This window comes from Barbatula barbatula (genome assembly GCF_947034865.1).
Source record: "Barbatula barbatula genome assembly, chromosome: 9".
Classification (NCBI taxonomy): Eukaryota; Metazoa; Chordata; class Actinopteri; order Cypriniformes; family Nemacheilidae; genus Barbatula; species Barbatula barbatula.
In genome coordinates this window covers 18767613-18795414 of record NC_136772.1, presented here as the reverse complement: position 1 = coordinate 18795414, position 27802 = coordinate 18767613, and the positions used below count along the sequence as shown (strand labels likewise).

Genomic DNA, 27802 nt, shown 5'->3' with positions numbered 1-27802 from the left:
CTCTCTCTCTCTCTCTCTCTCTCTCTCTCTCTCTCTCTCTCTCTCCCACTTCGCTTCCTGTCCGCTCTATCACTAAGCTGTATTACTAAGGCAAAACACCCAAAAGAAAACAACAAAACACAGAAAAAAGTCAATGACTGGAGGTAAACAAGAATCATTTCTTCATGTAAAAAGTTTGATTTGTCACAAATGAAACAAGCGAGGAAAGGCAGAGATTGGTAAGGGTGGATGCTGCTACAGCTGTTCGGTGCAGAGTAAGTCAACACCTCTGCTTCTCTGTCATGTTTTTGGATGATGATCCCTTAGAAGGGACTCTAGGGAGTTTATCTGTGCCAGGCTCTACATTGGCCCTCACCCCGAGAAGATCACACAGCATGGTTCCAAAGCACTGCTGCACACTGCTGCTGCTCACTGGGAAGACAGGCCCATACAGTATACTGCATTGGTGGAGAAAGAAATGTCACACAGACTCAGGAGTCCTCAGCTAGAACAGCAGAAAAGCAAAACTCATTTAAGCAGAACAAAATGATGGAATGGACTGTAGAACATAAATTGGTTTAGTCTCCAGGCATTCCTCTGTAGTACACTGCTATAGCTCAGAAGTAGTTGTTCAATTCAGTTATTTGGATTAGATAACATCAAAAAATTTTGCGTAATGTTTCTTCCTTGTTTGTAAGTTTTAGGACTGACAGCTTTAAAAATACTATAACATTTACGCATTTGGCAGAAGCTTTCATCCAAAGCGCTTTACATTGCATTACAAGGTATACATTTGTATCATTATGTGTTTCCCCTAGGAATCATACCCACAACCTTTGCGTTACGTTGTGTGGTTACATTTCTCTCATGAGTATTTAAAAACTACTCCAAATTATTCCTGTATGGCCAGTGCAGGTTTTATATTGAATTTCTAAATCAGGGCAGACATCTTGAAAACTCCCCTTTCCTGCCCATGTTCAGAAACGTGGTGCTGAAAGTAGGTCTTGCAGTGGGAATTGAATTAGGTTCTTTCGTAATTGGCAGTGTAACGGCATATATATCAAGGAAATAAATATAGGCTCGGGCCCTTCAGGCAAGGCACTATATTTTCTGCTTCTGCATCAGTGCTTTACCTTCACAGGGCCTCTCCAAAGTAATCAGCTTAAATGGGGGAGGGCAGATGCGTTTGCTCCAAGTGATATATTTATGACTGTGCATGCTGCATCTCTTGCCTTGCCTACAAGTCAGAGGCAAATGTGGCAAAGTATGTTCAATCTCAAGCCTATTCTATTGTCTCTCTCACCACACAGGAATCATATCAACCTTCCTTCACGTTCACCCATTTGGAGCCAACATTGAATATCTGTGGTCTTACATCCAGAGACTTGATACAAAGGTAATTTTATGAATCAAGACACATCATGGGAGGAACACAACATTAGAAACAGCAATGTTTGCATGTTTGCCAGTACTGTTTACACCCAGGTTTAAGTAGCACTGACAGTGGCAAACCCAATAGCAAAATGAAGCTAACAAAGACCAAATGCAAATGTGTATTGAGCAGTGCCATTACCCCCCTACTTTTCATCCAATTGTGTGTGTTTATAAGCACGAATTACAAATAGGATATCTTATTACTAACGTCAGGGTGCATGTGCCATGAAAATGCCATTAAACCTCCCTGGAGTAATGAAATAAAAATTTTACATGTAAATAATTAAAGTTCTATCAAAGGAGATGTGACGTGCAGATGTCGAAAGTAGGAACCTGCATATTAGATAATGTCACTAGATGCTTAATATCAAATTATATCATAAAAGTATAGTTCACCCAAAAATGAACATTCTGTCATCATTTACTCACCCTCTCGTCATTTCAAACCTGTATGACTTTCTTTCTTCGGCAAAACACAAAAGAAGATATTTTCAAGCATGTTAGTAACCAAACAATGGCATAACCCATTCACTTCTACAATTTACATACTGCCGTTGTTCGTTTACCAACATTTTTCTTCTTTTGTACCCTGCAGAAGAAAAGACGATATCTCTTAGTATTGCAAATCACTCAGTTATTGATTAAGTTAATTTGTTGTTCATTTAAATCACTTACAAAACGTGTCTTTAAATAACTTCTAAATTGACAAAAATTTCAATTGGTGCTCTGTAAAGTGTTATCTGTCAATTCATGCACCATATTTTAAAAGTATAGAACCAATGATGTCACTAAGCTGGGCCTGTGTCCTGTTCTGTAGATCTCAGCCAGTGAACTCGAGAGGCTAATGGTGCGTCTGCCCAACATGTTCAAGCAGGAGTTCAGTGGCGTGGGTGCGACGTTGGAGAAACGTTGGAAATTCTGTGGGTTTGAGGCTCTCAAGTCTGCGTGACACACAGAGCAACAGCTATTAAAATTGAGGCTGGTTGACCTCAGGAGGACAGATCCACAGTCAGTGATATGGGTCAGAGCCTCTGTCTACACCCTGTAACTGCTCTCCGATCAGATGATCAAGCCCTCTCGTTTACAGGCGGTGGCACAGAGAGAAGTGAGACAAGACATGCTGTGCAGCATCAGATGTATTTACTTGAAAAAGCTTTTTCCAGACTTCTGTGTGCCGATTGCATAACTTATCCATCCGCAACAGCATCCCTAAAGACTGGGGAGATATCCAGGAATACAGCGCTACTCAGTTAAAAATACTGAATGTTCCATATGGCACACAGATGTCAGATTTGTGATAGCGGCACTCTGTGGCTATCAAAACCAGTGTGTTTGTAATAATGATTTACAACATGGACAAATTGCTGGATGGACAACTGTTGATGCACCATTGCACTGCAGGTGCTCTAAGGACTTTCTGCCATTTCAGGCACCGAAGTTGCATTGATAATGTATGTAATGTTGTGTCTTGATGCACTGTTATTAACAATCTAAATTATGATTTTTCTAAAGATCAATAAAGACTTTTTCAGAATATAATGCTTTGTAGGAATTGGTTCCAGAGCAGGGTCAAGCAACATTCAGAATTATACATTTACATATACAAGCTGAATGCCTCGAACGGAGCTCTTGTGTGACCGTATTGAACATTATTGAGATTCAACTCCGTAGGGAAAAATCTTCTTCCTGTCATTCAACATCCTGTTCTAGTCACTTAAATTGAACTGTACATTTGTTGCCCAACCCTGTTTCTAACAGCTTCTCTCAATGTGTCAGAGCTGACTGTGTGTGTGTCTGATGTGTTTTGATTCATGTCTGTGATAAACAACTGAACTTGTCAATGAATATGGAGCAGAATTCCCCTAATTACCCAGAATACATCATACGTCTATTAATAATAAATGAGGGGAGGGGAATTCTGCTCTGTGTGTATGCTTCGTGCAAAGCGTTTGCCATTTACATCACTGATGCGGTTACAAGAACTGTTCAAAATATGTATAGGTTCACGAGTTCACCTGCGCAGATAACAGCGATGTTGATAGGGATAATAAAGCAAGAGCTTGGTTATGAAGGTTATGCGTATTTGGCGTGCTGTCCGGGAAGCGGGCTCCGAGCTCGCCAGATCTATCCGAACCCGAAACACTACACCTTGGTCAGGGTGAGTGCGCCGAGCTCGGAACCGGTTTGAGCCCAGAGCACACCCCCCGGGGCTCTTGCAAAAGAAAAGTGAGATTGGGAGAGGAGCCGGGGTGGAGGAGGGATGCTTAATCTTAGGAGATCGAGCAGGTAAGATGAATTCTCTATTTATGAGCGAGCTCGCTATGGCTAATTGTGTATGTGCAGTGATTGCTGATTGTGGACCAGCCGGCTGATTATATGCTACGGCTCCTCCCGAACTTTGTTAATTAAACATCATTTCACGAGTTCACCTGCGCAGATAACAGCGATGTTGATAGGGATAATAAAGCAAGAGCTTGGTTATGAAGGTTATGCGTATTTGGCGTGCTGTCCGGGAAGCGGGCTCCGAGCTCGCCAGATCTATCCGAACCCGAAACACTACACCTTGGTCAGGGTGAGTGCGCCGAGCTCGGAACCGGTTTGAGCCCAGAGCACACCCCCCATAAAGCAAGAAGTTGGACAGCCGCCGGAGTACGCATACCCCCCCAAAACGCGGTGCTGGACCGTATGGAGGCGTGGACTGCGTTCGGGTAAGGACGAGAGGATGGTGGCTCCTTAGAAGGTGTGGTTTGAGATGAGGCAAGACTGGGGCAGGGGTTCCTCCAAGGATGGTTGAGACTGATATGGAGAGAGGATGCCTGCTGGAGTGATGAGAAGTTGAAACCCATGAGCGGCTGGAAGTAGGTTTAGTGCCCGTAGAGGGTGTAAATCTAGGAATTCAGAGAATATCTAAAATTAACCCGTCTTCGTGGGTGTCCCTGGATGAGGACTGATACTGAGAGGGGGCTACTGAAGGAGGGATCCCGCTGAAGTAGAGCACCTGATGGAGGTTCCTGCTGGGGAGAGAGCTGCTGTTGTGCTTGATCCTTAGAAAGTTGTAGATGGCAGAACACGAGATGGAAGCACTGGCCTCTGCGAAGGCGATCGCTGCGGCGACGCTGGCTTCGATGGCTTGGATGGAAGCACTGGCCTCTGCGGAGGCGATCGCTGCGGCGACGCAGGCTTCGACGTCTTAAATGGAAGCACTGGCCTCTGCGGAGGCGATCGCTGCGGCGACGCAGGCTTCGACGTCTTAGATGGAAGCACTGGCCTCTGCGGAGGCGATCGCTGCGGCGACGCTGGCTTCGACATCTCAGACGGAAGCACTGGCCTCTGCGGAGGCGACCGCTGCGGCGACGCTGGCTTCGACATCTCAGACGGAAGCACTGGCCTCTGTGGAGGAGATCGCTGCGGCGACGCTGGCTTCGATGACTTGGATGGAAGCACTGGCCTCTGCGGAGGCGATCGCTGCGGCGACGCTGGCTTCGATGACTTGGATGGAAGCACTGGCCTCTGCGGAGGCGATCGCTGCGGCGACGCTGGCTTCGATGACTTGGATGGAAGCACTGGCCTCTGCGGAGGCGATCGCTGCGGCGACGCTGGCTTCGATGACTTGGATGGAAGCACTGGCCTCTGCGGAGGCGATCGCTGCGGCGACGCTGGCTTCGATGACTTGGATGGAAGCACTGGCCTCTGCGGAGGCGATTGTTGCGGCGACGCTGGCTTCGACATCTCAGACGGAAGCACTGGCCTCTGCGGAGGCGACCGCTGCGGCGACGCTGGCTTTGACATCTCAGACGGAAGCACTGGCCTCTGTGGAGGAGATCGCTGCGGCGACGCTGGCTTCGATGACTTGGATGGAAGCACTGGCCTCTGCGGAGGCGATCGCTGCGGCGACGCTGGCTTCGATGACTTGGATGGAAGCACTGGCCTCTGCGGAGGCGATCGCTGCGGCGACGCTGGCTTCGATGACTTGGATGGAAGCACTGGCCTCTGCGGAGGCGATTGCTGCGGCGACGCTGGCTTCGACATCTCAGACGGAAGCACTGGCCTCTGCGGAGGCGACCGCTGCGGCGACGCTGGCTTTGACATCTCAGACGGAAGCACTGGCCTCTGTGGAGGAGATCGCTGCGGCGACGCTGGCTTCGATGACTTGGATGGAAGCACTGGCCTCTGCGGAGGCGATCGCTGCGGCGACGCTGGCTTCGATGACTTGGATGGAAGCACTGGCCTCTGCGGAGGCGATCGCTGCGGCGACGCTGGCTTCGATGACTTGGATGGAAGCACTGGCCTCTGCGGAGGCGATCGCTGCGGCGACGCTGGCTTCGATGACTTGGATGGAAGCACTGGCCTCTGCGGAGGCGATCGCTGCGGCGACGCTGGCTTCGATGACTTGGATGGAAGCACTGGCCTCTGCGGAGGCGATCGCTGCGGCGACGCTGGCTTCGATGATTTGGATGGAAGCACTGGCCTCTTGCGGAGGCGATCGCTGCGGCGACGCTGGCTTCGATGATTTGGATGGAAGCACTGGCCTCTGCGGAGGCGATCGCTGCGGCGACGCTGGCTTCGACATCTTGGATGGAAGCACTGGCCTCTGCGGAGGCGATCGCTGCGGCGACGCTGGCTTCGACGTCTTGGATGGAGGCTTCTGCTGAAGAGTCTGCTGTGGCAGAGCCTGTGACTTGGGCGATGGCCCCTGCAGGCTGGGTCTGAATCCCTGGTGATTGCTGAGGCGGTTGCAGTGACAGTGAGATCTCCCGCTAGGGAGATGAAGGCTGAATAGTGGAGGTTCGAGCCCATGTGGGTGAAGGATGGATTCTTAGATGATTCGGGAAATGAGGGTTCGATGGGCTTCCCTGATGATTGAGAGATCTGACCTGATGTAGCTCTTAAAAGCTTCCGACGTCCAGCGCCCTAGTGCTTGGATTTGAGACTGCGATAGGCCTTTTTGGGCGGCTGTAGTTGCTGCGCCTATGCGGAAGGAGTGGCCGGAAAAGTGGTCTGCGGGAATGCCAGACAAGAGCAATACGGCTTTGAGGTGTTTTTGGAACCAGAAGCGTGTGGCTGGGCGGTTAGATTCGTCCACGAAGAGAGGGTCTGATGTGGTTTTGGTCTGAGATTTCCTGAAGTGAAGGTAGGCTAGAAGGGTCTGATAAGGCTGAATCGGTGACTGGAGGTTGAAGATGTAGATGAAATGTCCCCTCCTGGTTTGGTCCGTCTTGCTTTGTTTAATTAAGAATGAGATCGTCTCTGAATCGAGTACTGATAGTTCAGATAACGTTGGATGTATTACGGGGTTGAAGATGGACGTGGTGGAAATTTCAGAACATCTTAGAAAGCCGAAAAAGGCTAGGATAAACATGGAGTCGAGCGTGCGATCGACGTGCTTGGAGTGATATCCTTTACGGAGGGTGGAAATGCATCTGGTCAGTATATCCAGGGTTATAGGTTGCCTGGCGTCTGGGCGAGCAGGCTGGGTTCTTTGAATGCCCTTGATGAGCATAGATGTTTGGGAGCTGGCTATTGCTGCGGATGGAGAGTTGAATATGAGCTTGTGGAAGAACTGGACCCCACTCATGTAACCTTTAATTGAGCTTGATTGGAGGTTTTTTGACAAGTTTAGGAAGGAGATGAAGGAGGTGATGGAGATTACGGAAAATGAGGGAAAGGGAATGTTGAACGCGTGGTGAAACGCCTTGAAGCTTTTCCATGCAGTGAGATAAGATTGGAGGGTCCTAAGGGAGACTGCTTGGATGATGGAGTTTCGAGATGCATCGAGGAGGGTTTTTAGTGGGTGGTTTACAGGAATATCAGCTCCGAATAGGGAGGTATCGGAGTTGGCAAGGGGTCTGCTTCGGGCGCCAGCTGCCTGAATTTCTGGAAAGCGAAACGAGAAAGGGCATCAGCAATCTGATTTTTTGCTCCGGGAATGTGTTTGGCAGTTAGAATGAACTGGTCACAGGCTGAGATCCAGATGAGGCGTCTGAGGAACGGCATTAAAGCGGGGGAGTGAGAGCGGCCTTTGTTAATGCAATGAACCGTGGCCTCGTTATCGCAATGTACCATAATACTGGAAGCCGACCACTCTTTCCCCCATAGGGATGCTGCGACGACCAGTGGATACAGCTCGAAAAGTGCAGAGGATGCTAAGGCCTGCGGAATCTCTAAGAGCTGGGGGGGCCAAGAGGATGCAAACCAACGACCCTGGTAAAAGCCTCCGAAACCTACAGAAGGGGCGGCGTCAGTGAAAAGGTGAATATCGACGGGGGAGGAGGACATGTCACTGTAGAAAAATGACAAGCCATTCCATTGCTTGAGAAATTGTATCCATAAGCTCAGCTCGTCAAGGCAGGGGCTGGATATGGATAACATGTCCTCTAAAGCGTGCGCGGTGGACGCGAGAGAGAGGAGGTGTGAAACGAACGGGCGACCTTGCGGGATTATTCTCATCGCGAAATTCAGATGGCCGAGAACGGACAGGAGCTCGCGTTTGGAGCAGCGGGGATTAGCTAACAGCGAGGAAGCGATGACGATTGTTCTGTCGATTTTCTCTTTGGGCAGTGAAGCCTGGAATTTAAGAGAGTCTAATTTTATTCCGAGAAATTCGATGGAAGTGCTCGGTCCTGAAGTTTTGTCTGGGGCAAGGGGGACGCCGAGTTTTTCAAAAACCTGTTGGACTTTTGCTAGATGCGCAGCTGGAAACGAGTCGGGAGACGAGATGATTAAAAAATCGTCAAGTAGGTGGATTAGGTAGGGAATTGCATAATTGTTAGAGAGAATCCAGCAAATTGCCTCTGACAACATGTCGAAGATTTTGGGGCTGCTTCTGCAGCCGAAAGTAAGGCGGACAGAAAAGTAAAATTTATTGCGCCATTGAATGCCGAAAAGGTGCCAGAAGTCTGGGTGGATGGGCATGACTTTAAATGCGGACGTAATGTCGACTTTGGCTAGCCAAGCTCCACGACCTGCATGTTTTATTAAAGTAATGGCTTGATCGATGTTGTGATAGTGCAGCGAAAATTCCTCAATTGGAATGAGGCTGTTGATGCTTGGAAAGGCCGAGCCGTGCGGTGACGAGAGATCGAAAATGAGGCGCTTTTTGCCAGAGAATTTACGCGTTGCTACGACGATGGGGCTGATGCGAAATACGGAAAACGGGGGAGCTTCGAAAGGGCCGATAATGAATTTTGCGTCAATCTCCTTTTTAATGAGGAGATCGACTGACTCTGGTTCGGAAAGCGCGGACTGAAGGTTGGGGCAAATTAAGCTGCGTGATGGAAGACTGATAACGCCGGGGTCGAAGCCGTTCGAGAGACCGGTCAGAAGGTAGTCCGTGAACTGAATGTCGGGGTGCGAAGACAACTCGAAAGACAAACAAGAAACGTTCACGGGAGTCGAGAGGTAATTTTTTAAATTTTTATTCTGCATTTGGGACATCGGGCATACAATGCGAGCGTGTGCACCGCTGCAGAAAAGGCACACGTGCAGGAAGCGACAACGCTGCCTGGAACATCTGCCAGAATTGAAACTCCTGCATGCCTCCAGACTGCTGGGTTGCCCGTGAGCTTGGTTGGCTGGGCGGTTTGGCAGGCGCGGAACAGAGGAAGTGGATTTGGGAGGCGTAACTGGGCATGAGGGAAGAGAGGGGGTGACTAGGGGACAGTTGATTGTAGAATGCGCTACTGAGCGACATACCGCGCAGGAAATATTGCGAACGCCTAAGAAAACCCTGTTATGCAGCTCAGTGTCCAGTGCGCCCCAGTAGGGGCACTGGTTCCACTGAGCCACACGAATGGCACATTTGGCGGAAAAAAGTTTGTGGTAAGTGTAAAAATGCGCGCCCCCGTAGGAGAGAGCGAGCTCTGCCACGATGGCGAGGTAATCGCCCAGCTCGCGTCTCCTATGAGGGAACGCAGTGCAGATCACGTCAGTGTAGCGGGAAAAAGCAACGGTAAATTCGGGGAACGACAGTGTGCGGGTGTGGTTGGGTGACTGATTTTTAAATGTGAGCGATAGATCACCGTAAGAGATCTGCCGCTCGGTTGACGGGGGTGATAATGGTGAGAGGAGAAAATAAAGGTCTGTGTCCGCACCTGTCAAGATCTGCGTTCTTATGTTCCCCGAAACTGGAGGCGGTTCCAGGGCTGGTGCGTTGATTGGCACTGGCATTGCTGTCGCCGAGGCCAATGAGAAGCTCGATCGAGCCTGCGGAAGAGAGAGAAGGGGGGGAATGGCGGCCGCCTGAGCGGCTAGCGGAGTCATGCTCGCGCTAGCAGCGGCTACCAGGGTGGCTGGGAAATGGCTAGGAACCGGCGCCTGCATCGCTAGCTGAGGCAGCCTCGCGCTAGCGGCGGCTACCGAGGGGGTTGGGAAATGGCTAGGACCCGGCGCCTGCATCGCTAGCTGAGGCAGCCTCGCGCTAGTGGTCGACGCAGGCGCCGTGGGCCAAGAGCCAGGGGCAGGGAATGGGTGGTAAAGCACCGGAGCTCCAGGTGCTGGTGAGCCAATGCTTCGAGAGCAGCCCGCTACTGCTGGCGGGGTGTTTGCAGGAGGCCGAAGCTGGCCAACGGCGAGAGGGACCGGTGGGTCCGTGGCGATACCTGCGCTCGCGGAAGCCCTGCTGTTCCGGCTTCCCCGCGGGCGGCCGCGACTAGCTGCGGAGGTGGATTGCCCGGGTCGGGAATACGGAGAACCGCGAGCCGTGCCCGGCTTGGTGGCGGAACCCCCCGTAGCGCCCTTCGGTGAGGCGGCGTCCGCCAGGGAAGAGGCGTAGAGGCCGTAAAGCTCCGCCTTGGTCATCCGCCTGTGGAAGTGGACGTCCGCGTTGGACAGAGCTAGTCGTAAGCCCTGGACGGTCCATTTCTGTATGGCGGGGATCGCGTTGTGAGCGGAGGTGTAGGAAGAAGCCGGGGAAGCAGGTGGACGTCTTACAGTCTCGGATTACAGTCTCGAACAGGTTTGCCCCACTTAGTGACGCACCGACTGAGAAACCTTCTGAAAGTGCCCTAGTTATCGGTGATTCTATTGTTCGGAACGTTAACATAGAGGCACCAGCCACCACAGTCAAATGTTTACCGGGAGCCAGAGCACCTGACATCAAGTACAATTTAAATGTGCTGGCTAAGGCTCATCGAAAATTCGGTAGGATTGTTATACGTTATTCACTTCTGCACAAATGATGTTCGACTCACAAAATATTATATTAAAGATATGTGAGCTTGCAAGGACGATGTCAGACCCAGTAATGTTCTCTGCCCCCTCCCTGCTTACCGTGGTGATGAGATATATAACAGATTATCATATCTGAATGGCTGGTTGTCTGAGTGGTGCCTGCAGAATGATGTCGTTTATAAATAACTGGCAGAGTTTTGAGGGCAGACCTGACCTGTTGAAAAGTGATGATCTCCACCCCTCCTGGGCTGGAGCTTTTCTTCTGTCTAAAAATATGGCACATAGTCTTAATGCTAAAACTTGACTCACTGGGGCCCAGGTCAGGAAGCAGACAGAATGGCGTAAACAACTCACGTCCGAGAAGACACAAAATGCATCATTAAATAGACTTACTCTGTCTGACAGAAAAAAGGGCTAACGCCAGATTATTATATTACTTTAAACGAGTCTGTCCCCCAAGATTATTTTTATAAACATGAGCCTCGCCTAAAGGTAACTCTTTTAGCATTTCCCAGAAGTCTAATCCTAAATACAATTCTTTTGAAGTCATGATACTTCATGTATCAACACCTAATATTAAAAATAGGATAAAACATCTTTAAAATGTATTCTGGCTATTGTATATAGGCCTCCAGGGCACCACACAGATTTTATTAAAGAATTTGGTGGGTTCTTATCAGAACTAGTACTGGCTGCAGACAGTCCTTGTTGTTGGTGACTTTAACATCCATGTAGCTAACGATACTACGTCTTTAGGAATGGCTTTTAAAGACACTGTTAACTCCATGGGCGTTAGACAACATGTGTCAGGACCCACTCACCTTCGTAATCATACTTTAGATTTAATACTGTCTTACTGTATAAATGTGGACAACGTAAAAATCCTTCAGCAGAACGAAGACATTTCGGATCATTATCTGGTATCATGCTTGCTTCACTCCTTGTTACAAATATGGTAGAACAATAACTTCAACTACAAAAGGTGCGTTTCTTGATAATTTGCCTGAAGTGTCTCAAATCCCTAGCATGAGTAATAACGTTGAAGATCTTGACTTTACCATTGAAAATTTTAACACCACCTTCTCGGAAACGCTAGACACAGTTGCTCCTCTGCGCTTAAAGAAGATTAAAAATGACAGATTCGAAAATCGTCTAGATCCGCCTACCTTTCATCACTATATAGAAGAAAACCATCATAACCCTAGGTTTTTATTTAACACAGTGGCTAAATTATCCAAAAATAAATCGTCAGCAACTTCTGATTCTGTACACCGGCATAGCAGTGATGAATTTATGAACTATTTCACGAATAAATATCCAAGATATTAGAGAAAAATTATAACTATGCAACCAGAAGTGAAACCCGCAGAACAAACAACTAACTAAACCGCCCCCTTAGAAGAAATTGCGATTATTTTCTACCATAGATCTAAAATCATTAGATCCTCTAACTAGTTAATGATCAGACCTAATGATCAGAGAACTAGTTAATTACAGACCTATTTCGAATCTACCTTCATAACTTAAGTTCTGGAAAAAGTAGTCTCAACTCAATTATGTTCCTTCCTCCAAAGGAATGACATCAATAAAGATTTCCAGTATGGATTTAGAGTACATCACAGTACAGAGACTGCTTTGACCAGAGTTACAAATGATCTGCTTATGGCGTCTGACTGAGGTTGTATCTCCTTATTGGTGCTGCTAGATCTTAGTGCTGCATTCGACACCATTGACCACAGCACACTCCTACATAGACTCGAAAATTATATCGGCATTAAGGTAATAGTTTTGAAATGGCTTAGATCTTATTTATCCGACCGTTTTCAATATGTAGCAATAAACAATGAGGTGCCACGCAAATCGCAAGTCCAGTACGGTTAACCACAGGGCTCAGTCTTAGGGCCTATGTTCGCATTATACATGCTACCTCTAGGAGACATAATAAAGCGGAGTTAGCTTTCACTGTTATGCTGATGATAAGCAACTTTATAATTCCTCGAAGCCTCATGAAACACAGCAATTCCATCCAATAGTGGAATGCATAGTCAATATAAAAAAGTGGATGAGTAACAATTTCTTATTACTGAACTTAAGACAAAACTGAAGTGTTACTTATTGGACCGAAAAGCAGCATACGTAACAACCAAGAATACCGCTTAACTATTGATGGATGTTCCATAAAATCCTATCTTGGCAACAACAAAGTTTCTTGGCATTTTATTCAATAGTACTCTGTAATTATAATGCCTAAAAACCAGGTTGCCAATACCTGTAAAATTGTGTTTATCCATCTTAAAAATATATAACTACGCCATATGCTGTCAGTATCAGATGCAGAGAAGCTAAATCATGCCTTTATGCCATCAAAACTGTAATACACAATTAGGTGGTTGCCCGGCAGGCATTTTACAAACACTAAAGTAAAGTATGAGCATATTAGCCTGGTTCTGTCAACCTTGCACTGGTTACCTATAAATAAGCATCGCATTAACTTTAAAATCTTGCTTATTGCCAATAAAGCTCTGCATGGTTTAGCTCCTCAATACCTGAGTGAACGTCTCTTGTATTACAGTCCTTCACGTGCACGTGATGATAATCTTAAATCATTTTATTTATTTTGCCTTTGATGTGCAAGCACTGTCGAGCTTGTGCAGAGGCTGCAGCTTTTGCAAGAGGGGAACTGGAATCCCCTGGTTAGGCCTGGTTTCCCTATGAGGTTTTTTTTCTTCTGGCCGGGGGGGGCTGCTAGAATCTTATAGTTTTTTTAATTAACACTGCATATGGGAATGTATAGTCTGTCTGATATTTGACCTGTGTTTGACTTGCATAACCTTATATGTTTTGCTTATAGTCAATGTTTTCTTTTACAGCTGCTTTGTTACAATGAAAATTGTAAAAAGCGCTATATAAAAAAAGCTGCCTTGACTTGATTTAGGCACCAATTCTTTACTGCCAATTATAGTTTAGGTATATATGGTGTAAAACTGAAAGCCCAGAAATGATGTAATTATAGTGTTTTAGAGTAATATTGAAATTATATATTAGGTTTTCAAAGTGATCTGTTTCGAGAGATCAAAGGCATGGGTCACCCAAAAATAAAAATTCCGCCATCCTTTTTACACACTCAGACCTCATTGGTTCTTGCATGTTTCATGACAAAATATAATGCCTGGTCATTAGACCGTACAAGATCTGAAATTATTCATATTTAATAGCGCTGAAAACATGTTTTTGATTTTCTATAAATAATGACAAATTAGTATGTCAAGTATAGGATGACATGATAATGAATGAATTTAAGATTGTTTAATTTTTGGTGACCTATAATACCCTTTCAATAGTTAAGCAATAAAAGCTTAGAACAACATCAGACAAGCTTTAATAATGAACAAAAATAAATATATATCTTACACTGAAGAGCCAAACAACATTCGACTGGTTTACAAAACTGTCCAGAGATTATTTATTTGTGTACCTGCACAAAATAATAATGGATATTTTGTTGTTTTTGATGTTGACAGCTGTATGGGACAGATATAGTGTCTGGCCGAGAAACTTTTATTAGCAAAATGAGCTGCAGCCCACTGAAATGAGGTCGGCCAAAACAGCAGTTATGAATGCAAGCACACTTTCCTACAGTATCCGACTGCATACTTTGTTTCCTTTGCTCCTGTAGCTAATGAAAATGAACCTACTCTTGTTTCAATGCATCTGCATGCATATTTTCCTGGTTTCATTCCCAGGCCATTTTGTTTCTCATTCATGAGGCCTGTACAGCTTAGAATGTCCTAAAGTGATGGATGACCAGTGAGACACCAACACACACAGTGGGTTGTTTACATGCTGAGATTGAACGCCTGTCTTCCCCTCCTATTCTGGATCCCTCCCCAAACCGTTAGCCAGTGCTTGTTCTATTGTTCCCATTTGCCGCGCTTACATCACTGGTGACGAGATGGAGATGTCGTATTTGTCCTGTGGGTGCCATCAACATGTCCATTGTCTCTGTATTAATGAAATCCAGGTGACATGCCATAGACATCTCTTCACTGTGATTGGTCAAGGGGACCCTGCGGCTGAGGCAGAGATATTGCACCGCATTGCAGGAGTCCAAAGACATGCTAAATAGCTTCCATAGCTGGCAATTTTCTAGAAAGATTTCCCCTCATTTCACAGAGGCAAGTGCGAAAAATGGAAACACATTTCCAACCCCAATGAACTGTATATTTTCACATTAAGATGAGTGATTTACCAAGGATTTTTTTCAGTCTAGGAAAAGGCACTGCTGGTGCGCCCCCAATGAAGCCTACAAGAAACAGCCTGGTTTGTAAATGAGCTTCATTGACATACTCTATAAATAAACCAAGTAGGAGTGGGAATACAGCAACTAAATGTGTGGATTTCTGCTAATGAAGCTGCTCGACAGCTCTAATTAGCTTCAGCCTTTATGCGCTTTGTTTATAATGATTAGAAATTCAACGTTAAAGCCATTTACATCCCTCCAAATGTCACATGAATTTATCCTCGGCGCGGGGTGGACGATTCGAATGCCAGCAACATTCCTGTATGAAAATCATTTTAACGCTCTAAAGCGATCAAATAAAACTATAACATTTGCGGTGATATTCGTACATAGCATTCATCGTCGTTTGGAAGGTGATCTTATAAAGCACCCCCACTGGAGCATACCAGCATTTTACTAATGAGACTCATCTTGGGCTGAGAAAGTTGCATTGCACTGTGGTATTTTACAGATTGAAAGTTGGGAAAAAACACAACTTTTTCTCACCACTCTGATATTTTTTCCAAATGTCTTGACATCTTCTTTGAACTGATCATTTGAATTTCTGGAAAGAAGCAAAGTATCCTGCAGAGCAAATCTTGAAACGGGTAATAAAGTCTGCCTGCCGCAACGCATCTGTCTGGATCGATGCTGGCTTTGGATAAAAGTGTAAATAACCTTGTACAGTAGATTTACAACTTTGACAGATAGGTCATTGCTAAGCATTTATTCTGGTGTTCCGGATGGTTGGTAAGTTTATGAGACTAGTCACGTCTGCTCTAATGGTTTCTAGGGCATTGCAATTTAAACATGTTACGTCATGTTTATGGATAGATGTCACGGATGTTAGAGAGAACCCAATTGCAGGCAGCGAAACGGGGATGACGGGGTTAACAAGGACTTTAATTTAAACAGAAAACAGGAACAAAACAAAAACCCACGAGGGGGTGACAACAGGGTACACAATAAACTGAACTAACTACAGACTAAACACTTGACAAGAATTACAACTACAAAACACTCACACTGACTAGACTAACAACTCAAAGATATAACTCAAAGACATGGCATAGCATAAAGCATTAAGCATTAAGCATTAAGCATTAAGCATGAAATAGTAAGGCATACCAGTACACTAGATGCAACGAACGAGCACAGGACAATGAACACGAGGATGTTTTAAAGGGAGACAGACAAAGGATAATAAACAAGGGTCAGGTGCGGGTACTGAAACACTCAGGGAAGGTTAACGAGGAAACGAGATGGCGGGAAACACTGACGAGACACGAGAAAGCACATGGCTTTCTCACACAAAACCTAAGGCTATGCCATGACTCCGCTGCAAGACCAAGAATAAACATGACATGATAGCGGAATCATGACAGATAGAGCTTAAAAGGAAAATAAAAAAATGATATACTGTATCTAAAAATATAAGCCAACATAATCGTCATAGTAATGCCTACAAATGTGTTATGATTTCACAGAATACAATAAGCAAATAAAAAAACTACAACTGTTAAACTGCATACAAAGTTCAAGGGCTGATTTCACAGACAATTAAGTGACAATTAAAGCGACATAAATATCCTAAATAATAGTTGAGCTTTGTTTGTGAAATCAGGCCCAAACGTCTTATATTACATATTCAAGAAATCAGAGGTCACTGAATAATTTAAGTAACCAAGAACATATGCCATCTTTTCCATCAGATAAGTGAAAAAAACTTCTGATAACAGGAAGAGAGCTAAAGCATCAAAGAGAAATCAAAGAATCTGTCTGGCAGCTGTGAGGTGTCATAAAAGTTATAAATTGCAAAGTCTTTCTCAAATGCCAAGAGAGTATAATTCTGCATTACTTGATATCCTATAAGTCTTGGTTGTATACTGCTAAAAGTGGTAAAAATATGTTACTGTCTGAACGTTGACACAAGTACCTTATGGGTTTTAACATAATTCAGATGTATAAGCTGGTATACGTTTAATGAGGTATTATTCTCAGCCTAAATCAACCTTTTATGGCAGAAACAGCTTCTCAGGCCAGTGCATTAATGTTGGTATGGCTGTATTTTATTGTAGCCTACTTTCATTTTTTTAAACACTGTTTATTGGAAATCTCCCTGCAGAGAACAGACTTGCTCAGAACTCCATGCCGGTTTCACAGCGAGCAGAGGCCAAAATTAACTGCTGTCATAAGGAGGTCAGAGCAACACAACATAACAACAGTGCAGCTTGACCGCAGTGCAACTTCTGCCAGAATCTGGGCTTAGCATTTATACCAAAACACAGAGTCAAGGGTCAGTGCTTGAATTCGGGGATCCTCAACATATATAAGAGTGAGCAGCAGTACTCATACACATAATAACCCATACACACGGTCTCCCTTATTACAGGGCCTAGAGCTTGGCAAATCTGCCTTTTTCCTGTTTATTTGGGGAAACCTTTGTCTACAAAGCATTTAATATGAAGTTGTACTGCAACAAACAAATGGAAAAGTCAGGACATAAATTGGGTCTGTGTTCATTCTGACATCATGGTTTCTGCAGTGGTCTGGCTTAATTATAATGTTGGTCCATCTGGAATGACAAATGATCCAGATAAAAGGCAACCTTTCAAAAGCAGAAAAAAACCTGATCTTCGTGTGATGGATAAGCATACCTCAATTTAATGTCCTTTTGGACTGTTAAGCTTAAGAGTTAAAAAAATTATTTTTAGAGTGTCACGTGTGAGAATGTCATAGGTCAACAATGTACTGTAGTATACATTACATTTAATGTAATATAGTAGACAGTATACAGTATTCCAAGCATCCAAAAAGTGATTTCTTTCTCTCTTTAATGCATGTGATTTCTGTTGCATTAATGCTTTACTGTCTTTGTGCAAGCCTGACCTTCACATCAATCTCTAGAGGCCTGACAAACAGCAAATGGCTATATATCAGCAGCACGAGACACACAGTTCGTCCTCTCTGTTCAATTCCAACTGCTCTAGCCCTGCATGGATAAGTCTAACATGCAGAACAGACAAGCATCTGTACTGAATGCATCAGCATAAGCACAGACGGGGGAATTGGTAGCGGGCAATCACAAAAATAATCACAATGAGTCATTTGTAAAACAGTTTAATTAACAGACCTAAAATAACATTTAAATGGTCTGGTCCCTATGTATTATAGGAAAGATGTTGTTTCTTTACGCTGCTGGACATTTTACATAGCTATTTAACATTACCTAAGTCAACTCAATAAAAAAATGAACAAAAATGAATAATAATAAAACATTTTACAGTGTAAAGATCCATAAACATGAAGCCTTTACCTTTTCCCAGTTGCATTAAAGTGGTGTTACAAATCAGTGACATAGATTTGAGCTGAATCGTGTTGAGGGTAAGACAAACAAAGAACAATGGCTTGTGAAGGCTCATAGGTGTGTTTATAGCACTGAAGCAGATATAACATGGGTGAATGAAGGCAGATGGGTCAACGCCGAGGGCCAGAGTCAAGCAGATCTTTTGCTTCATTGATCTTTGCTGCCAAATACGGTGATCCGCCTGCAGAAAAGGCAACAGTTTACATCAGTTTGATCGTGAATGGTCTCCCCCACGTGTGACATGCAAACAATATTTCCATTCTATCTAAATATATGCCTTTTTGGAGGTCAGAAGATGTAGGGACTGTCCATTTTTATTGTTACTGTCTGCAACACATTGAGTCAGTGGTTCATTAGCCTGTGTTGTGTTCCAACCCATATACTCCACCTTCCTATTAACTTCCTGAAATAATTCAATATATAGTACAGTAGCAACAAAATCGAATCCCTGACAGTTTAATTGTGACATTGATGAGAAGCCCACATTACAGCTCTGCCTGATTCCACATTTCTTCCATTTACTTCTGCAAATAAATCTTTTCCCCTCCAATATCCAAATTCATGCCCACATTCAGGCATAATGATGCGATTACGAATGTACTATTGCTGGCAGCATGTAATAGGGCACATCTGGTCTCTACTCTTTCCACTGTCAGTAATTCCCATCTAACCTTTAGTGAAATCAATATGTACATGAGGTGTCCTAGATGACAGCTAGGCTGCTCCATCTGAACCACTTCTGCGCCCATAGCCCAGTATTGACACTTTCTGAATTCAACAATCTTTTTTAGCAATTGTATTCACCTTTTTGTTCTATCTTATGAATTACAGTCCTTGCACAATTTACATTTGTTTCTATATGCAGTGATTCTCAAAATGGGAAATGCATACTCCACGTTCTATTTTGGTAATACAGAATGTGAATTAGTATTGTTAGACTGAGTTCAGATGCTTTTCTGATAGGATCCATCCATAAAAAAGCAAGGCAGTGGACTGTAAAGACTTTGCTAGGCAACTAAGCATTTTTTACAGAAAGGGTGTAAAGGCATGCTCTGCTGCTCTGCTGGGACACCCTTCCATACATCTAACCTAGTACTGGGTGAATGGAAGCCACTGCTCGGTATTCTGTTTCAAACGAGATAAAACTATACCAGTTTGTTAGACTATATTTCCTGCCCTTAGAGAAAGTCATCATTAGTGGAATTCAAAAGTATTTCTTTTAAATTATCACCGAAAAACATCAGTAGTCTGACATTATACCATTTTTGTTTAGATGTACCGTTTGTAGCTAAGTTTGGCTTGGGTCATTGGTCTTTTACAACTGCAGAACGCACTGTGTCTATACACTCAAGTGTGAACGATGCCTTCAGTATCAAAGGGAAGATTTCACCTTCAGTCAAGCAAGTGCATAAACATAAACTAAGCTTCTCTGTGAATCCAGTGTGTACTGCTTCATTGACTACAATGGCAGTAAGTAGTATGATCTAGTACCATCATAGCACTCATTTGAGAGGTTAAAATTAAAATCCCTAAAAGAAAGGATGATGTGTGCTGATGAAATATATTGCTATTAATAATGTTTCCGCAGTCTCTGATGAGGGTTCAAATGTTTAAATATTGGTGCTTCAGAGCCAATGTCATTCAACATCTTGATAAACAACGGAAAATCGCTATGACGTAGTTAATTTGCATGTATGTTGCGTGACAACTAGCCAAAATAATAACCAAAACAAAACAATGAATAATACATAAGAGTAGAAAAATACTAGTGGAAACAAAACTGGGTGAGTTTAGAAGTAAGACTAAAATGAAAGAGTAGACCAATTTCATGTTATTGTTATTTTCTGTTTTAAGCTGTGCTGGTGAAAAGAACTGTTCAGTTCTGTTACAATGAAAATCTCACAAAACCTATCAAGATTATATGATTTAAATCATATATCATATCAAAAGGCATAAAATGAAATTTTAATCTTTAAACAAAGAAGCACACTGAAATCTGTTGGATGATTAACATTATAGAATGTGCATTTGTTGCATATACTGTACGATATTACGTTATAAATTATGTTTACTCAGCATCTTTTATCTACTGTGTGTTACCAAAAAACACTGAAAAACACTTAAGAACACTTAAAAACTTAAAAACATTGATGAGTAATGATAATGATGTAAAAATGATCATTGTGAATAATTACAGAAAAACGGAGAATTAAACATTGTTCCTAAGAATAGGTTAGCTTTGCAAAATAAAATCTCTCATCTCTTAAATTTGGCTTGGGGATGCATTAATCCATTCAGTGTCAGAAAAATGTTCAAAAACATCACTGCCACTGGGGCAGCAACACCCGTTTAAAAAGAACACCTTTAAATCTGCAGAGTGCATATTACATACACACTTTTTGACTATTATTTCTGACAGTGTATTGGTGAGATTCACCCAACAGTACTGTGAAAAAGATGACCTTGATCTTGCTGAAGGACGAGATGTACACAACTCAACCCCCTCTTCAGGATCCACTCCGCACTCTCTCACACACACAGTGTCTACCTGCTTGGTAACAGTAACAAATTGGCAAACACACAGGAGAGTGAACAGTGAGGTAGCTGGGAGCAGGGCCTGTGGTGTCTGCTAATCTGTCTCTGTGTCAGAGAGGAAGAGCTGTGTGCAGACTTAATCACACACAAACACAGGTCACCAGAGCTGCTTTATCTTTACCTTACCGCTATCATGATTTATAGGTGATATTAATTTAAAGAGCAAATTTTATTTAGATTGATGTTCTTATGAACCAAATTCTTTGTATTGGTATTTTATTTACTTAACGATAAAAGTTTCTTAAAGATCATAGTGAAAGCTCAAGGTATTAGCACCTATTGTACTATAAAGATCGAGGTATTAGCAACTATTGTACTATTGCTCTTTGTATAACATATAACATATCGCTTATTGCTCCCCGAACTCTTTGTAAGTCGCTTTGGCTAAAAGCCTCTGCTAAATGACTAAATGTAAAATGTAAATGTCTATCTTTGATGCAGATATTTAAGTATTTGTTTTACAAACATACCCCACAAAAAATGACTTCTGCGCATTTTGAGACAACAATGTCACTGACGTATTTTAAGATATGTCAGTGCAAGCTGTTTTCAGTTTAGACAGCTAACATTTATTTTAGTTTAGGACTAGTCCTAAGACTAGGGCTGCCCTGTAACCACCCCAAAGAAACCATTTAAACACTGAAACAACTATAGCCAGAGTGTCGCACGATTTAAGTTTCTCTTGTCAGACCGAAAAATATAAAAAAGTGTGGAGTCTGGAATAAGACAGAATTCTGTAACAAATGCCTTTTATTTTATAGCTAGCTTCCTTTTTTTTACAAATTAAGTTAAGACATGTTTGACGGTCTTTCAATGTCCCCTTTTGCCCATTGCTACAAAATACCAATTCAACCATTATTCCATGGTGTAGGGTCTGGATCATTGAAAGAAAAGCCATAACCTTTTTGTAATGTTGCTAGTAGGTCATTAAGATGCAAATTAACTGTTGAGTGTACAAAGAACCTCTTCCCTGCTCAGGTGGGCATGCCCCTCATGAAGTTAAATATCGAGCCTGCTTTGAAAATGCACGCTTGGCCTTTTTGCTCAATACCTGCCTTCATCAGAAACGGGTTTGTGGCGTCTCTTCGGAGACTGCCTTTTCCCCCACTGGTGGGAAAGAAGGAACAATGGATTTCTGCTGCCTTGCTCACCTTGATGAGCCACGCGGCCCGGATCTTTCCAGCAAGACCGCATTCTGAAACGCATTTTCCATCTCTCAAAGCACATACGGATATACATCCTGCACATAGCTCGCAAGTATCCGATTCCATTTATAAAATAGCTGTGTTACGTTTTTGTGCCCCATTTGTGCTTCTTTGATAAAGATGATTTTTATTGGTGTTCAGAAATCGCTGCCATGCTTTCCCATTACCTCACTCAGTATTACTCACCTCTTCTCTCTCAGCGCACCCTAGCACGTTTGTGTTTCATATATTGTTTGTGTTTATGCGATCGTCATTAAGTTTACCATGTACAGTAGAGTTTAATAAACAACCATAAATTCACTCGCTACCTTTGCTCTAAATTCTGTTGGTTAAAGTCAGGTTACTTATGGCCATGAGATAACATAAAGTGTATTAATCATTGATGCATTCGCTGGACGAATGCATAAAATATTATTATACATTATATTACTAATAAGAGACTGTAAAATATGTATTTTCCTTTGAGCTAAACTAATTCCTTGACTGAAACTGATGTTTTAAATAACTCATTTCATGGATGTGATCTTGATAGATCTCGTGGAGAATTTTATAAGCTCATCATAATTTTAACATGCAGCAAAAACCGCTAGAACGGCATTATTCTGACAAAGTTAATCATATACCAGAGCTGTGTGTTCACTTTTGTAACTAGGACTGTGTGATATGTTGAATATACAGGGTTTCTTTACATATATTTCCCTAAAACGATACCAGAGCCGTCAATACTTGGCGTACACTAAAGTCTTGGCTACTTGGAAATAAATAAAAACCCCTTAATAGATCTCATGCACACAGTGAAAAATGCACAGTAAAAAAACTGTGCTTGTCATACCCCTCCACCAAAACAACAAATGGGTCGGAAGCCCTGCACACTATTATTAACAGCACTGTAATAAAGGATTTTCTCAGTGTAGCTGGAGGATGGGACAAATCTGGCTCACGTTCTCTGCAGGATGTCCTCTCTGCAGTCAGTGGCCTTATCGCTCTTCTACAGATAGAATCACAAAGCCCATCACTTATTTCACAGTGAGTAATAGTGGTCTAGAGAAGCAAACAAGAGCTGACACGCATACGCACACACACACACAGCACCTCTAAGCGCTGTGAGAAATGCACCTGAAGGAGGGGAAAACCAGAGAAAGTCAAGATGAGGCCATTAACCTCGAAGAGAAATACAGGGCAAACACGGTGACCAAGAAACACAAAAGCTTGCTTGAAGAGTTTATTGGTTGAGACCTCGCGCTTAAAAAGACCCCAGCTATGACAATTCTGCAGATCACAATATTTCACTACAGTAACTCTTATCACATCTAACTACATTATCACATTACAATGTTTCTTTACGATTATTTTCCTGCCAATGTCAAACGAAGCAATATCATGAATTTAACAATTCAAATGTTACAATAACTGACATACACTTCCTAAAGATTGTGTGATTTAACTGATTTAACAATTTTGATTTTGAAAATGATTTTGCAAATATATAAATAATATACATTTTGGTATAACTAATGATGGTAAAATAATCCAGAATAAAATTATATGTTATTTCAGAGCACATATATGCTAAGTATCAACAAATGCAAACATCATTTCGTTAAAGGGCAGATTTGTATTATTTGTTTTCTTAATTGTTTTTTTAAGTTATATCGCCCAATCTAAGATTTATGCAGTTCTAATGTATGCACACTGTTAATGTCTTACAAATATATCAATACCACAGGAAGATAGGTGGATTGTAAAGAGTCTGTATGACACTTGTGGTTTAAATCAATAATGTAATCAATGCCACCTCTTTTGCTAATGAGAGATGTCTGCATGTGGAAAGAAGTGTCAGAGAATTTCTAATTAAAACACACAGACAGAACACATGACAGAATGAACTACTGACCTTTATCTGGATGATTTAGGACCATGATCCTCCTGTGGGCTTCTTGTACCTTTGCCTTTGTGCTATTTGGACTGTGCAAACAAAACAAAAACAGAACATTTAGAAAAGGGATACGTCGCCATCTAGTGGCCATTATGTGTTGTTGGTCTCCATTAGTAACATTGTGCTCCGACCTCAGTTATGATTAATGTGCTTTAAAGTGCCTAAATTGTATACATCTATATAAAGCCTGAGTGATATTTTCACATTGTTTGAATTTAACTGAAGCAGGATCACAGCTATGCAATATATATGTATATATATTTGTGTCAGGTAACAGTATCCATGTTTTGTTAATAGGTTTTATTTTATATTAAGTACTCAGTTATAGTCTGAAGACAGGTATTTTTGGCTTTAAAGAGATAACTTAAAGATACACATTTGTTCTTACCAACATTCAAACAACACTAAAACCCTCTCAGGTCTCAAAGCATCTGCAGGAGTGGGCGTCAGAAACAACAATGTGTTGAGTGGATAATTCCAGAACTGATGATGAGTCTGTCAGGCAAGACTGCCTTTGTCTGTTTCAGTAAATTTCTCCATCACATGTGTGGCAGCTGTGAGCCTAAACCTCATTAAACTATGTACTCAAACTCATTTGGAGCAGCAATATACAATCAAAAGTGTAGGCTTGTATGTCTGTTTGAAGTTAGTTACATGGAGAAATATATTTAATATACTGGCACTTCTTACAATACCTTAAATTACAGAACAAACATTTCATTAAAATAACTTTTTGAAATGGATGACTGAAATAGATGATACAAATAATAAAGAAAGACAGTCAACAATGTTAATTCGGTTAATTTAGTAAAAATTAAGAGACTAACAGAATCTCTCCTTTTTTGTGTTTTTCTTATTTTTTTCCTGTAAAGCTGCTTTGAAATATCGCACATTGTGAAAAGTGCTTTATACATTAAATTAAAGTGAATAAACAATTATCGCAATAAAAGGGATAGTTTACCCAAAAATGAAGATTCTGTCATCATTTACTAACTCTCAGATTATTCCTAACCTGTATAAATAAAGAACTATCCCTTTAAATGTACCCGCTAGGCTCTACATATATTTTCTAATAAGATATTTATACACAGGAAGGAATGGAACATCATTGCAAACGGGACGTGATTCACAAACCAAATCAATGTATATAAACACAATTTTTTTACAAATATGACCCTTAAATGCCTTCATTTTCCTTAAATAAAATAATCTTAATTTTTGGGGGTAGGTCTATTTCAGGCAGCAAACATTTAACATTTCACGGTTTAAAGTGATTAACAGTCCTAATATAAAGATAAATGCAAGAAAGACGAAATGACTTGGATGAATTAAACACAAAAATGAAGAGAATAGCACACCATAAATTGTACTAAAGATGTTACATTATTATACTCTATCTAAAAAAGTCCCGGAAGGCTTGGTTTCCATGTGTTGCAACTAAAGTGGACAGGCCAGTATGAAAATCCAACAATTTAGAATGGCATGCGAGATACACAATGGAGGGGGACATTTTCATCAAACAAATGATCAGTAAAGATAAACAAATATAATATATGGATGCACAGACTTTATGGCACTTTTTGAAACTTGGCAGATGTGAATTACTTTCATTGTTGAAAGTACTGAATACAGATTCTACAGAAACATATTGGGCTCCATGTAAATTATAAAAAGACAAAGATTTGTATGGATGGCAGATCACGTTTAAAACAATTGTCTAAAGAATTCCTCACAGTTTAAAAAGGATATAGAGAAATATAAGATCTAGCCAAATAATAACATTGCAGAGGCCAGTTATTTAAGCTGTGAATCATAAAAACCAAAGTCAGGCTTAAGACAAACAAGAATAGAATAATACAATTATTAACCCAAATCAGTTTAAAACCGTTTTAAGCTTGCATGTGGTCAACCGGGCTGACAATGGACACATCTCTAAGGAATACTGGTTACAGTTTGGTAAAGCTTTATGAAAACATTAGTGCAGTTGGATTGACAACGCAAATAAATGACCCATGAGGCTATGACGCGAGCTCTGCCACACAGGATGTGATACTTAGATGAAGAGCGATGAGTCACCTGATGGTGAGCCCTGTGAACTTGAAATTAGGGAAAGAGCAAAATGCCCTGCTAGGTAGAGGGTGGTCCTCTGAAAATATTACAAAGTCGGAGACGCGGCTGAGGCTTTCTGTTATTAGATGGTACAGGATCAAAGCTATGACGGGAAAAGATGACAAATTAGTTCAGACCAAAACGATTGCCCCTGGACTGAACCACAAGCTCTTCTGGGAAGTTTAGTGATGTAGTGTGTGTATGTACTGTAAAATAACCTTTGTTTTTCTCCATGACAACTCATAATGAGATAATTCAGTATGAGAGTTTACTGTGATTTAGTGGTTTCTTTAACTCATGGTTCAAAATTACCTGATCCCAAGGATAAGACTGGCTTCTCGTCTGGAAATCTTCTGCTCAAATCCACCTTTGTAGTGTGTAGAGAATGTCTAGGTACGAAAAAAACATGCACTGAATCCACCATCCATTTTATAGAGAACAAGATATTTTCTCTCAACACTGATAGCAACCAATATGCTTTGGCAATGCTAAAGGCCTCCTGACAAGCAATTTTACTTTCCATATGAACAATTAGACTGTTTAGGGATTTCATAAGATTAACCTGACCATTGTCCAAATTCCAAAATAAAGTTAAAGGGACCGAGGCTGAGAAGTGTTAAGATCATGATGACCAAGTTCCAGATGAACTTCAGGTGTTTTAAGGAAGTTAAGCTTGGATTCCAAAAACAGTTTTCGCTGTTAAGACGTTTAGTTACAATATAGCACTCACAAGAAGAACCATGTTGGTACTTGCATATGGTTCAGAGGCTTTCCATTTTGGTACTAAGTAGGTTCATCCAGTACCTTCATATTTTAAATATATATATACATACATCAAAAGCACATATTTAAGATGTAAAGTATAGGAGTAGTATACAGGAAGTTCATTCTTTATTAATATACAACAGTTTAAACCTGAATTACCTTCTAATGTGGCACACAAAAGTTGTGCAAATTTGTTAAGCATATTTTGTAGTACCACCAGGGGCGTAATTTCCACTGGGGACATGTCCCCTCCACTTTTCAAAATCCCCTTCGTGTTCCCCCTCACTTTCAAATTGTTTGTTATGATTATTAACCGCTCGCCGTCATTGCACACTCTAAAAATAGTTCACTGAAAGGTTGTTTTTAATCACGTGGACGCAAGTGATTTTCTCCACAGGAATTCACTTAGACCTGAACATCGACCAGGTAAGCCCAAATTTCTGTCAAACATTTATTGTAATAAACACTAGCTTCTGTTAGAAGAGCCCTCATTAAACAGATTAAGAAACAAATATTGCGTTTCTTTACCTAAATCCATTCAACGGAAACAGCTTAACATACTAAAACAACAACCACGGAAAACCAAATTAAATACATTTTGTTTATCAGTGACATCAAACATAAACATGATAACAGAAAGGCTTTGTTCCCAGTTTGTCGGTGCCTTGAGCCACATTATGTGTTTTGTTTAAAATAAACAAGTTTAACGCGAGACTATTATAATCCCCTGAATTGAAGTGCTTGTTCTTTTAACAGTGTTTATTACAATTAAGGTTTAATCACTGTAAGATTTCCCAAATGGGGCAAAAATGATCATGCGAAAGGTTAAAGATCAACCCAGAACTACACGGAAGAAGCGTGTTAATAATTTCGAGAGAGTAAAGCCAGCAAACCATTGGTAACACGCTATGCTATAATAGATTGAAATTCCGAAGCACCAGCAAGGGTTAAGCGTTTTATAAAGT

General features: G+C 42.1%; 2 protein-coding genes across 4 annotated transcripts in view; one reads left to right on the top strand and one right to left on the bottom strand.

The window, feature by feature from the left end:
* Positions 1-2950, top strand: part of enox1 (ecto-NOX disulfide-thiol exchanger 1) — a 71708-nt gene extending 68758 nt beyond the window's left edge. Inside the window, exons 14-15 of the mRNA XM_079463625.1 lie at positions 1290-1375; positions 2231-2950. Coding sequence (XP_079319751.1) covers positions 1290-1375; positions 2231-2362 — 218 coding nt within the window. The 3' untranslated portion in view covers positions 2363-2950. The remainder of the gene's footprint in view (positions 1-1289; positions 1376-2230) is intronic.
* A 12793-nt stretch (positions 2951-15743) lies between these two features.
* The window catches only part of dnajc15 (DnaJ (Hsp40) homolog, subfamily C, member 15), a 17591-nt gene continuing 5532 nt past the window's right edge, over positions 15744-27802 (bottom strand). Inside the window, exons 4-7 of one of the 3 annotated variants that reach the window (XM_079464938.1) lie at positions 26385-26461; positions 23922-23992; positions 22969-23015; positions 17966-18408 (exon numbers count right to left, since the gene is read on the bottom strand). In XM_079464938.1, coding sequence (XP_079321064.1) covers positions 23005-23015; positions 23922-23992; positions 26385-26461 — 159 coding nt within the window. In that variant the 3' untranslated portion in view covers positions 17966-18408; positions 22969-23004. Of the gene's footprint in view, positions 18409-22968; positions 23016-23921; positions 23993-26384; positions 26462-27802 lie in introns of all 3 variants that reach the window. The other 2 variants (XM_079464936.1, XM_079464937.1) reach the window with 2 other exon arrangements.